This window comes from Scomber scombrus, chromosome 2 (genome assembly GCF_963691925.1).
Source record: "Scomber scombrus chromosome 2, fScoSco1.1, whole genome shotgun sequence".
Lineage (NCBI taxonomy): Eukaryota > Metazoa > Chordata > Actinopteri > Scombriformes > Scombridae > Scomber > Scomber scombrus.
This window is the reverse complement of record NC_084971.1, coordinates 27,748,613-27,762,241: the sequence shown is the minus strand read 5'-3', so window position 1 is coordinate 27,762,241 and position 13,629 is coordinate 27,748,613. Positions and strand designations below refer to the sequence as shown.

Below are 13,629 nucleotides of genomic sequence, written 5' to 3'. Positions count from 1 at the left end.
TATTAATTTGGAGAAACGTTCCACATATTAAAGTTAGATTAGTCTCTCCTCCAGTGTGAAAACAAAGACCAGCACTCAGTTATAGGTAGGTAAATATCAGCTTTAATTCCAAAATATCAAAAAAAAAACAGTATAGAACAACAACATGTATTTCACTTAATCAATTCTGGGCAAAAAATTAACAGCTAAAACTGAGATCTATGTAATGACTGGGTGGTAGACCCCACTCTTCTCTTTCAGCCGTGTTGTCTGATTAAGGTGGTTTCCTGCGACAGATTCCATCGATGCAATTTCTGTATCTGTATGTTTGTGTGTAACGAGGACGAAGGTTATCAAGTAGCATTGATGTGTGGTCTTCCTCTGGTTTACTGATAGTACAGCTCCAGGTTCATCCCATCATGAATTTCATCTGCAGAGGTCATGGTTAAGGTACAACAAATGAATATACGATTGTTCTTCCTTGATCTTGAATCTGCTTGGTTCATGTCAATTACTACTAACATGTTTAAAGAAAAAAACAACTTAAAGCAGTCTTAAGTATACAAAGACCATTTTAAAATAATCACTAACAACCACAATGTCACACCAGATAGCTCCAAAAAAAACAACTAGTAGAGTCATTTATGTTGGCTATAAGTCACATGAAACATTTTCTCTCTTCGCCCTGGCAGTATCTATCTGAACAGGTTTCAAGAATATCTGTTAAGACTTTGACTTCTGTCCCAACACAATCAAGATAAATGGTATTTCATATTTGGCTTGTGCTTTATAAGTTTTGCTCACATACTTGCCTTTTTTATGTGCAGTACTATGCAATTTTTTTTCATCGGTGTGTCCTATACAGAATTAAAATGCAGAGAGGTTGGATCTGGATATGATTATAAGTCCATATAAACCGTGTGGACGGTGTTTTATAAAGAGACAGAAGCAACTGAGACGCCTAAATCCACAGAACTGTGGCGAGTTCTCCAAGATGCTGGAACAACCAACCTGCCAAGTACCTTAAATAACTGTGTGCAGGAGTACCGAGAGATGGTGCTGTTTCAAAGGCATGATGACACTTAATATTGATTTGATTTAGGTTTCTTCTGTTTACTAAACCTTGTCTGAAGTTAACCAATCAAAAAAAAAAACCAACCTATTAATATTAATGAAAGAATCTTTTTATAACATTTTCTGCAACTTTTGAACAGTGCTGCATATCTGGAGGATTCAAACGTTTATCAACTAGCCAGAAAATGACAGTCAAATCATCCACAACCCTCAACCAACCCATCCCCCTTGATTTGAAAACATGAAAAAGAAAGCAAAATGGTCATATTGAAAAGAATAGACTTACACATTGGTTGCAATGCAAGATTGTCAACCACATCCGAAAAGTAGTAGGCAGAAGTAAACACTTATTAAATCCCACCCCTCCTCCATGAATCAATGACTGCTTGTAATACAGCGTCCTCATATATATATACATATTTCATGATGTAAGTGCTAATGTAAGTTTCTGTTGCTTAAAATGTCTGATTCTTATGGAGTTGCTTTTGAGTATGTAAAAGGTGGAAATAGAAAAACTGACACAAAGTAATGAATACAAAGCTACAGACAGTGAGACTGCGGTTTAAAAGATTGTGTAAAGGATACAGTCACCGAGAGACACATGGTCCTTGAATATGGTATACCTGTGGGGGAGACAGAGGAAACATTTAGATGGTCACTCAACACACCCACACAAACATTTGTTAAGGTCTGTCAGTGCAAATGAAAGAGAGACACAGCAGCTTACCATTTCTTTAATACAATCTTGTCATGTCGCGTTCCTGTCTGTGCAGCAATGAGCTTCTTCAGATCTCCAATTGTATCCTCAGAGCTGAAACACTCGGGTTAAGGAAGGAGCAGGGTGATGGCATGGGAAACAAAATCCTCCAACACATCTGTTTTGGTTTTACTAATTCAGACTAACATAATGTCAACCTATTATAATGATCTTGTTATTTCTAATCCAGCTCAGCTTGGTTCTTTGAATGCTGTTGAACACTTATGTGTTGATGAAGTTGTGATGAATTATTTTACTTTTATATAGAAGCAAACATGAACATAGAGCACACTTGTAATTGGCTGGCGTAGCACTGTGTCTATAAAACAGTGCAGTAATCAGTCTTGATTAACCTATTATCTATGCAATCCAGCAGTAAATAATTAAGTGTTTGTCACACAGGCAGTACGCTAAGTAGTCTAGTGGTTAAAGCTTGTGCCACATAATGGCAGCGTCCCTGGTCCGAATCTGGCAAGGGATCTGTGCTACAGCCTGCAGGTCATTCCCCTCTCACTCTCTCTCTGCTTCCTGTCGGCCTCTATGCCACTACTGTGCTTACAAATAAAGGCTAAAAATGCCCCCAAAATAAATCTTCAAAAACAAACCAAAAAAACAACAAATGTTTTCGGTGCACCTTGTCTCATTCTCACCCCAAGTTTCTTACAGTCTTGACGAGGACCAAGTTTTGAAAATTAAAGTTTTATGACAGGTGTACCGAACTATTGCGGGTCACCTTTGTGTATTGAATCGAACATGGTGTATTGAATGGTTCAATAAAATGTTGAATACCGTTGCATCTCTAGTGTTTATATTGTTATCTTTTATAGATGATGAATAATGAAAAATATTGGATATAATCTATAAAAAGTAGGAACATTAACTTTTGTTAGAGAGCAAGGTTTTGTATGTTTGTGGGTCAGATTTTGGCCCATGGGCTGCTATTTGGCTACCACTGCTCTACAAAGTGTGTTACCCTGTTTTGGATCATTATTTAGGTCTATAAGAGCACTAATAAAAAACAATGTACATTACCCAGCCAGCAGGAAATGAACAGACAATGTTAGTGACTATCTGGTAAAGACTACACCAAAAGCTAAAAGGAGAGTCATTTTTGGACTTTTGTCAGGTGGCCGGAAACAGTACTCAAAAAAGGAGGGGGCACTGATCCAAATTTGAAATTTGACTCATCAAAACAGTCTTTAGTGCCAAGGTCCCTCTTTTTGTTACTATACTTCCATTGTGGCTCAGCAGGGAAACAAAGAGGGAATTTGATGCTTAAAGGACTGTAAATGTGGCAGATATGGCTAACTCACTGTGAAGACTCCTATAAGCTTCAAAGTAACTTTTAAATGCATTTTGGACAAGGTGACTGTGTGAATCCCAATAAGTTACGTTGAGAGCACAGTTGAAGATGATCCAGTGTGAACAGCAGGAATGATAACAGTGTGAAGAAACTCCTTCAGTGTCCATGTGAGACTTGAAAATTGTCATCTCCCCCTTTAAAAGCACAAATTTGACAAGACACACTATTCAGACAGTTTCAGTGAAGGATACTTGCACTTGATCCGGACTTTTTTGCCCAAACGATCGTTGCAAACCACCTCGATCATCTTCTGTTTGCTGCTGCAGCCAAAAAAAGAAAAGAAAATGTGACATGTGTTGTAGCACAAATGACAGTTAATGGATTAAAACAACTGATTTAGTTAGATTTAGGACAGTAATATGAAGCATAGATAGTTACACATTATGTTTCTGAGTCACAGCTTGTCACATTAATTAAAACAGAGAAGTTAAAAATGAGTTTAAATCTGTTTTTGTTTATTGTGAGCTAACATTAGCTTAGCGCGCACGACAACGTTACAGAAATGTCAGAAAGCACAGACGTGAGCAAACTTTGTGTTCAAAACGTACCTTGTGTAAGTTCTATACATAGCATATCTTAAAAGTGACATTCATACCTGGAAATTAACAGCAGAATATAAAATAATCCTTTTTTGTGCGGATATTTTTCTGGAACGCTCTTCGTCCTGCTCGCTGTAAAAACTGATTAGTTTCGATGGAAGCCTCTCGACCAATCAAATCGACGCGGCGGTGATTGACAGTTAATATGAGCCTATGACAGGACAGAAACACACGGACAAAAAATGGGCGGGTCTTAATGCTGCGTTCCATTTACCTCGGACAGTGCTGTGTATACGACTAATTTAATAGGACACAAATAAGCCAAAACTGCTAATTTGTCTACCATCTTGTATTTTAAGGTCGAGGGCTTGTGGGGTTCGTCCACTTTCCAAGTCAGAAATCCGACTTCAAGAGGCATTCCAGTTGAAATGTCCGACTGGGAACTCTGAAATGCCGACTTTCGAGAATGAAATTGAACGCACCATAATTCTTGAAAACAACTTGTGCCGTAAACACGCCGGGGATTGTCGTGATTTATCTCAGCTGCAGCTCAGCCTGTAGCGCGACAGCAACTACATTTTAGTAAAATTAAATTTTGGGGGAAAATAAAAACAGATCTGCAAGAATAAAATAAATGGCTGACGAGGAGAATCTACCGTCGGGATGGGAGAAAAGAATGAGCCGCAGTTCAGGTGAGGACGCGGGGAATCATCAGAGGATAAAAACTAGTTAAATCAGCTGAATGACAACATGATGTTTAACTTAGCTCACTGGCTAGCAGCGCGAGCATCGTGTTTACTGCAGGCACGAGGCATATTAAACTTTAATAAAACCGGGAGAAGCTCAGACTAGTGACGGGACACTCAGACGCGCAGCTGTGTTGTAAATTAGGTGTTTAGCTGTTGTTTTGGCTTTTCGTGCTCGCTCTGTTGCCTCCATTCAACCTGGGCCCTGCATGACGTCATGGTGCTCGTGTGTGCCTCACCTGCAGACTGAGAGCCTCTGCAGGGGTTTACACACCCACGAGATTCAAGATTCAAAACACACACGTACATATAAACAAGTACATTCACACACACATATATACAAGTACATTCACACACACGTACATTCACATTCACACAGCAGGTGGAAACACTGAAGCTCCTTTCAGAGTTTATAATGATTTACTTACAATTATTTTAGAATTGTAATCAATCTTCATTTATATAGCACTAAATCACAACAAAAGTAATCTCAAGGCACTTTTCATATACAGCAGGTCTACACCGTACTGATATTAGGGAGCAAAACAGCAGATAATGTTATATGTAGAGCCCCATCGATTGGCCAACATTGGCCTATCACAGATATATAGGCATCAGCATTTATGTTGTCCAATATGTACAGATATTTCTTTTAACCCTAACATACTGTTTATATTCTCACCTGGCTTAAGTATAATTAGTGTAATTAATGTATTTTGCATTCATGTTTTCTTTTGGTTGACACTATTCATTTATGGTGTAAAAAGTACATTCTCAATCACACTATACTATGATGATAGACATAATTATTTCTGTTAACATTTGAATGATACGCTTCATCATGATAAACTTTAACATGTTCAGATAGTTTATGTCCACAACATGACCTTAGGAAAATTCCAATTTCCTAAAGTCCAGTTTTTTTTACTTTAGGAAAATTCAGGCTTAAAGATATTCGGGGTGTTTGTATTTCTTTCAAATGTCAAAATGGGTCCGATTTGACCCCGAACAGTATGTAACGGTTAAGTTATATAGGCAGCATTTTATGTATATTTTATTAATTTACTGTTTCAGTGCACTTGTCATTTTATACAATAAAGTTTATTGTCAAACTAAAATGTCATGCCTTCATTACATATCTTTCTCAATTGTGGTTATCAAATATTTGTTATAAAGAAATGTAATTGATTTACTTTTTTGTTGCAGTGAAGCAGATTGTGGTGGATATAAACTGTGTCCGAGCCTCACATGGGGAAGTCAAGCTTTGGACAGTCTAACTCAATTTACATTCAAACCATTTACTGATTGATTTTTTTTCTTCCATCACATTGTGACGTCTCTGTCTAAAGAGGCTTTTTCACTACCCGAAAGCTACACTAATCAACATTTATTTTAAATGAACTGTGAATCAAATGACTATCAGAATAAGAAATGAGATTGCCTTGGTGTTGTGATGCATAACGGTCAGACTATACACAAAAGTAAATAAATAAGAAAGGCAAATCTATTTATACAGCACATTGCAACAACAAGGCAATTCAAGGTGCTTTACATAAAACATTAAAAGCGTCAAGGAACAGTGCAAAGAAGAATAAGACATACAATACAAGAATAAAAGTAACAGCGTTGTGTAAAAAATGACTAATTATTTGAATTAATAAAAGACAACAGCAAACAGAAATGTCTAAAAGAATAGTTGCAGCAGACCTGCAGTTTGCACCAGATATGTGGTAAATAAAAACTGAACGCTGCTTCAACACGTTTAGTTTTGACAAGACATGGTCACATGTTAGTGACTATCTGATTACCACAGTGGATCATTGGGTAACTGAAATTACCAAAATTCACGGTTTAGTTATGCTGCAGTGGAAAAGGAAAATAACCTCTCTGGTTCATGCATGGATTCAGGACAGTTGCTGACAGCTGTTTTATGCAGATTTATGATCTAACTGTATAAAGTACTGTAAACTAGCTCCACCTCCAGCAGCTACAACAGTAAAATGCTGCTCTAACACTGATGCTTCAGTATTAATAATTGAATGATGTCATATTATAATAAATCAGTCAGAGGGATGAAATAAGTACTTTTACTGTAATATTTTAACTAAATGTTTCTCTCTCAGAGCTGGTTCTTACAACATGTCCCCCAAAAATCAAATGGATTTTATTGTTGTTCTGAGCGGCTTCACTCAAAGCCGACTGTCACAGAGAAGGAAGGGAAGCGGGGAGACGTGTTGTTTCACTATGGAGATAACACGGCATATTTTAATAATAATTTTGCACTCAGGCAGTGTAATGGGTCTCTTGTGTGTCATTATGACGGTAGCAACACTACAGGGTAACCAAGGTAACCATGCTACCTTGGCTAAGCTGGCTAGCATACACCCATGAGCTTGCTATAGATCAGTTGTGCAGTGCCAAAACGTTCTGTGTGGAACTGTATTAGATAGATAGGTAGGTAGGTAGATACTTTATTCATCTCAAAGGAAATTAAGGCATCCAGTAGCTTATATAACACACATAGAAAAAACAACACTCTCAGAAGACAATTGTGACATTCTTACCAGAAGTAGTGTTGTAGTATGATAGAATACTCTGCCAGTCAGTGGTCACCAACCCTGCTGGAGATCTACTGCCCTGCATGTTTTAGGTAGCTCCCCTCTATAACACACCTGATTCTAATAATGAACTCGTTATCAAGCCCGTTGATGAGCTTCGGCTGCTTGATAACGAGTTAATAATTAGAATCAGGTGTGTTAGAGTGGGAGCGATACCTAATCATGCAGGGCAGTAGATCTCCAGGAGGGTTGATGACCACTGGTCTAAGTTATTTATTGTCTGTATTTTTATTCTGATTTTAGGAGAATGTATTTCTGAGTTTTGAATGGTGAACCACGTCTAAGATGGTTTTCTGTCACGACAGACAAATAAAGTTTCTGAATATGAATCTCACACAAAACACAACTGCATGCACCAAACTGTACCGTCTATACTGTGACAGTTTGGGACAAATGCACGCACCATTATACCCCCCTAGCAGATACTGATCCAGGGTATTGGATTAGTGCATCCTCAGACACGGTTTCCATAACAGCTGAAACAAGCTGATGTCTGTTGTTTTTTCAGCTTGCTCCGTTTCCTCCAAACATCAATGAATGCAGCCTCAATAACTCTCTCTGTTTGCCCCTCCAGGCAAGGTGTATTACTTCAACCACATCACCAATGCCAGCCAGTGGGAGCGTCCGGTGGGGGATGGACGTGGAGAGCCAGATAAGGTTATTATGTGTAATTTGTAATAAAAATATCTCATAATGATAATGAATCGAGCACTTTGCAAAACACTACAAAGTGCTTTACAACAAAAGGAGAGGCACATTTATTTGTATTGGACATTTCAACAACAAGGCAATTTAAAGTGCTTTACATTAAACATAAAATGCATCAAGACAGGATATTAAAGCATCACATAGCTCATAGTTTGGTAGCAAAACTGTAGAAAAACCAACATTTGAGACAACAAACCAGAGCTTCAGTGTCTCTGTAATACTCACCAATGCCGAATTTCAGATTAAGCTGAGATCACACACAACAAACAGATTTTTACTTTGGGTTTAAAGGTACAAGATAAATATCGGTGGGAGCTACTAAGAAATATGTTAAGGGCCAATAAAAGGAACATATGTCTTGCTAGAGTTTAACAGCAGCGTGTAGGGGGACACTAGGGATTTTCATCATATAGCTAAAGTAAAGACATAACATATAATGGTATCCATGGCAACAAGCGTCATCTGCTTTCCTAGAAGATGAGTCAGGAAAGAACGCAGAGGGTTGGGTGTGCACGACTCTTGGTTCAGTTTTTAATCAGATTTATATGAAAACTGCCTGCCTCACATTAGACGAGGCAGCACCACTTTGTAACGAGATATACTCTATATATAATTGTAACCAGAGGCTTTATAAATGATTAATTTAACCAACTATTAAAAAAACACATTCATAAGAACATTTAACTGGCCATGTGTGATTATTCTTTCAGGTTGACTTTTTAATCATCTGTATTTCTAGAAAATAAAAATGTCCATTTCATTAACAACTGACCCAGTTAATTTCATTATTGTTGTTCTGCCCTGAATATGTTTTATATGTTAAAAAGACACTTAAGTTGACTGTTGAAACGTTTGTATTGTTGCACAGATAGTGTGGAGCTTTTATTTTGAAATCCACCTAGAAACAGGAAGTAGGAAGTAACAGTTTAAACAGTGAGAAGACACTGTGTAGCATCTCTTGGCTGGTTCAAAGTAATCCTTTGTGTCTATCCCTCAGAAAGCAATGGCCGTAAGTGTTACACATTCTTTACATGTTGAACAATTTATATTAATGTATATTGATGAGTTTACTGACATTTTGTACGAAAGTAGCAGCGTAATGTGTTAAAGCCTGTAAGACGACTGTACGAAAGTAGCAGCGTAATGTGTTAAAGCCTGTAAGACGACTGTACCCCACCTGTCTTGCTTTATGTGTGACAAAAGGCCACATACAGCAGCAAGTACACCATCGCCTCCATGTCCTCCATTGTTTATGTGTTTGTTATGAGGCGCCGAATTGGACAAATTGAAAAGCCGGGCGAAAAATGCAAGGGAATGTATGTATGCGCGAGAGAGATTAAAAGTACGCGCGAGATTGAACGTGCGCGTGAGAAGTTGAAGGTACGCGCGAGAGATTGAACGTGCGTGAGGGATTCAGTCAAATTTGACCATCTGCTCTTATGCAAAACAATGCATAATTAATCAAAGAAAAAGTGTATCGCTGTTTATCATTTACAAAGCTAGCATTTGTTTCAGAAATATGATCCAGTTGTACAAACTCTGATGTCTTGTAAAGAAGAGATTGTGGGCTTTCCAGTGATATGTCATTTGATATTCTGGGGTGTTGGGAATGTACTATTTTCATTATAATAATATAAATAATAAAATGTTATTCTTCGGGACGATGGGAATAAATGAACATTAAAAATGTAGAAATCCATTGGTCCCATTAACTTAATGTTTTTTTTTTTAGTAAATTATCATAAGAAAGTGATGCTGTGTTAGTAATACTGTTAATTAGTTTAACTCAATAGACCAGTTTCCAATCTTAATTATAGTTTGTGGAGTGTTTTGATTGACACAGATTTGTTTTGTTTTTTGACTCACTCAGGTACGCTGCTCTCATCTCCTGGTGAAGCATAATCAGTCACGTCGTCCATCCTCCTGGCGGGAACAAAATATCACACGATCTAAAGACGAGGCCCTGGATCTCATTCAGAGTAAGGCATGATGGAGGGAGAGGAGGGGCTGAATTGATGGAAGAGGTCTGATCAACATATTTAATGTGTTCCTTTTTGTGTGTGTTCTGTGTAGAGTACATAGAACAGATCAAGTCTGGACAGGAGAAGTTTGAGTCTCTGGCCTCTCAGTTCAGCGACTGCAGCTCGGCTAAGAATGGTGGAGACCTGGGACTGTTCGGCAGAGGTGCACACTTACACACTCAACGATCACACATACACACACAGAGACCAACACACACCAGTATTCACACAACCAAGTGCAGTCCTAATTAAAGCCCGACCAATACTGAATTTGTGGGGCCAATAGCGATATTGGGGAGTAAAAATATTCCAATATCTATATATTGGCCAATAATATATGTACAGAATATATAGATGAACACACTTTTTTTTTACAATGATCCTTTGAATGTAATGAAGGTATTTTACAGTTTAACAATCTTATTGTATAAAATGACATCAGTGCACTAAAACAGTAAACTTATATGGGAATTTAATAATTATAATTAGCTATGAATTAAAAAACAAACAAACATGCAGAACAAACAAAAAAACCGCAACATATGTTTATATTAAACTTAAACTTAAAATGCAACCTGTAACTAAGAAATTTAAATATATATATATATATATATATGTAATAGTCTGTATACTTAACAGTGCTCGAAACTAAGGGTGTCCCATTGTCCAGAGGCATGATGAAAATAGAAAAAAGTACACATTCAAATAATAATTTCAGCCTTCAGTTAATATTTTTAATATTTGATTTATATTCAACTTTCGCATTTCACTCCAACAGCCCTAATGTACAGCACCTTTTATATGTGTTAATAATTTTGTTACTTTAACATGTCGTATCTATGTTTTATGTTTTAGGTCAAATGCAGAAACCTTTTGAAGACGCCTCCTTTGCTCTCAAAGTTGGAGACATGAGTGGTCCTGTTTTTACTGACTCTGGTGTCCACATCATCCTACGTACTGGTTGAAAGGAAGAGGCAATATCCTGTACTTTTTCTTTTTTGACATGTCTTCACAAATACACACACACACACAGTCCAACCCAACCAGACCTGTGATTTATTTTAATGATACACGCCACTCAATAAACAAAGCTTACGGGCTGAAGCACATTATTTAAAGAGGGATAATTTTGCTCCGTGCACCATCAAACATGTATGACTAACTTAATGACACTGAACATAAACAATTATTGCAGATTATTCCTGTTAGAAGCTCAAGCTTTTATTAACCATGGCAATGCCATTATATAACAGCATGAGTGCCTGTGACTCTGTTGAAGTGATTGCCCCAGAGGAAACAGTTTCACATGATGAGTGAAGTACAAGAATGCGTCTGTAAAAGCTTGTGTTTTTGTATGTATGCATGTCTGCAAATGGACCATTTACTGTATGTTTTCCTTTTTCCATCTCTGCTGTATGTGTGCCAAAGCAGTTCCTGTGTCTGTATTATTGTTTTGGGACATAAATTCATTAGATGTTTAAGATACCTTCTAGCCGTTGCAGACCTCAGCAGTTGGAGAAAGCACTGTTATTCTGAGTTTTCCGCATTTAATATTGATTCAAATAGTTTGTCCCTTGCAGATATTCAGAAACAAAGAGTAATTTGTTTTTAATAATCCACCTTTAAAAAAAGTGCATGTTTACCCCTTAGGATATGCAAATATGGCACAATTGAAAACTTCCAGGATGTAACAATCACTGCGCAGCTTTTAAAAGCATCAAGGTCCAGATGAACTGTTATACTGTTGTATCATTGGGGCTCTTCTTCCATCAATAAAAATCTCTTTTTTTGTAAGTTCCTTGTGTTGCGTAGTTCCTCTTTTTTTGATCAGGAGGAAATAAAGTAATGGGCATGTTTGTTGTGCCAGAGAGGTGATTGCCATGGAAACTTACCGGCAGCTGGAGGTTGTTTATGCATTATGCGGAGAAACAGCATCTTATGCATTGACTGAATTAAATAGACTTATCCCTGCATCACAAAGCAAAATGACCTGCAAGAAACTCATAGTTACAATACAAAGATGAAGTAATCTGGTTGGTTCAATATTAGGACATTTCTTAGTGATATGGGTTGATTGGTACATCACTTTGGTCCATATTTAATGGTTTGGCATGAAATTTTGTGCAGACATTCACTGTTTGCTGAGGATATTATGAGACGTGATTCTTTTCCTCCAGTGCCACCAGTAGATTCATTAGTTTGGCTAAGATTAGGATTATTTTCATTATTGATTAATCAATTAGTTAGGTGTAAAAAATGTCAATCACTGTTTCCTACATCACAAGATGACTCAAATGTCTTCCATCCCCACCAACAGTCCACAACCCAAAGATATTCAGTTTGCTGTCATAGAAAAAAAAAAGAAACCAGAAAATACTCCCATTTAAGAAGCTTTTCTTTTTAGAATGACTCCAAATCTGCGGTCATCATGTCAAAGTATATGTTTGGTCAAGTGAGGTGATGTTTAAAATGTGAGTGTGGTAAATAATAACTGCTTAACATCAACTATTAATGTGGTCATTTTGAGCACATCAACATGCACTGTTTTCTTGGCAAGTCAGGTGACACAACACAAAAGGCTACCTGTGAATCATCAGAGTGAGCTGTGACAGGTTAAAATTTCCAGTCACTTGCATGAATGTGATTGGATGTTACTTGTCACACAGCTGTCAAAGACTTAGTGATTGTGAACATATTGAGAACAGCTGAAACAAGCAGGATTTAAGTGTTCTGCCTAAATTAAAGCTTTGCTCCATTAGTTCCCCATTTGAGCCTCAAATTATAATTTCTGTTTCACAAAATAATGTTTATGTCTTTTCTGACTCGTCATCAAAAAGACTGAGAGTCAGTACAGTCATGCTAGAAGCTCTTTAAGACTGTAAAGTGATGGACAAATTATTATTTTGGCCTAAAAAGAGAAGCTGGATTTGTATTGAGAGAATTTAGCGTATGTTTTATATACAGTATATGGTTTAATATCATAGTTGACATATTCAAGTGTGTTTACCTAAGTGTCCACTAGATGGCAGTAGAGGAACAAACCTGTTGAATGTTGAGGAGATTGGGGTGAAAATCTATTGCATGCAACTGATTTCCATGTAAACTGGTTAAGAGCCTTTCTGATTAATGGCGACATTTGTAGTGCAGCCAAGGGCTATTTTCTTTATATAATGGTGGTATGAATTAACTTTTGTCCTTACATGAACAAACTGTTGATTATGAATCACAGTTTCCCTGTTAACAAAAAAAATCATATTTGTGCTTAGAAAGAAATTCTTTACGACTGGATGAAAACACACATATGGTCTAGTGTTCACCCTCTGGGTAGGAATGAGAACCTGCAGAAGATGTACAAGTGGCTGTCAGAGCATTTGAGCAGGGCACCATTAATTTAGACCAAGAACTTTTAAGGTCAGTAATAACCTTTTTTTTTGTGAATGTTTGTTCCATGGAGGTTTTCTATTTGTAAAACTTTACTCCAGCTGAGGAAAGCGATTTACAAATCTGTGACGTCACCATCTGTGAGTGGGGCCAGCAGGGGAAACACTACTGTACATATTCAGTGGGCTGCATGACATGGATGTACAATCTGAGCTATTCACCATTTTTGGTCCAGTAATAATAACAAGCTCTCTACATTTATTGATTTAAATGGTGTGTCCCTTGCAAATATTCAGACACAAAGAATCATGGGTTTTAAATAATCCACGTAAAAGTGTATATTTAGCCGCTAGGATATGCAAAGATGGCACAGTTGAAAACTTCCAGGATTTAACAATCACTGCTTTTAAAAGCATCACGGTTCAGATGAATTGTTATACTGT

The 13,629-nt window shown here is 37.3% G+C and overlaps 2 protein-coding genes across 3 annotated transcripts; one reads left to right on the top strand and one right to left on the bottom strand.

The window, feature by feature from the left end:
• Positions 1-63: 63 nt before the first annotated feature.
• ubl5 (ubiquitin like 5) lies at positions 64-3,873 on the bottom strand. Of its 2 annotated transcripts, none has more exons than XM_062431050.1 (5): positions 3,769-3,873; positions 3,365-3,433; positions 1,781-1,864; positions 1,639-1,676; positions 64-409 (listed from the first exon to the last, which is right to left on the bottom strand). In XM_062431050.1, the coding sequence occupies exons 2-5, from the start codon at positions 3,418-3,420 to the stop codon at positions 366-368; spliced, it is 222 nt and encodes a 73-aa protein (XP_062287034.1). In that variant the 5' UTR covers positions 3,421-3,433; positions 3,769-3,873; the 3' UTR covers positions 64-365. The 2 variants fall into 2 exon arrangements, with proteins under 2 accessions (XP_062287034.1, XP_062287041.1); XM_062431057.1 differs by having other exon boundaries at positions 3,365-3,430; positions 3,769-3,852.
• A 383-nt stretch (positions 3,874-4,256) lies between these two features.
• On the top strand, positions 4,257-11,599 carry pin1 (peptidylprolyl cis/trans isomerase, NIMA-interacting 1). The gene is made up of 5 exons (XM_062440650.1): positions 4,257-4,404; positions 7,651-7,733; positions 9,655-9,763; positions 9,858-9,968; positions 10,661-11,599. Exons 1-5 carry the CDS (start codon positions 4,347-4,349, stop codon positions 10,768-10,770), a joined length of 471 nt encoding a protein of 156 aa, XP_062296634.1. The 5' UTR covers positions 4,257-4,346; the 3' UTR covers positions 10,771-11,599.
• Positions 11,600-13,629: the final 2,030 nt, after the last annotated feature.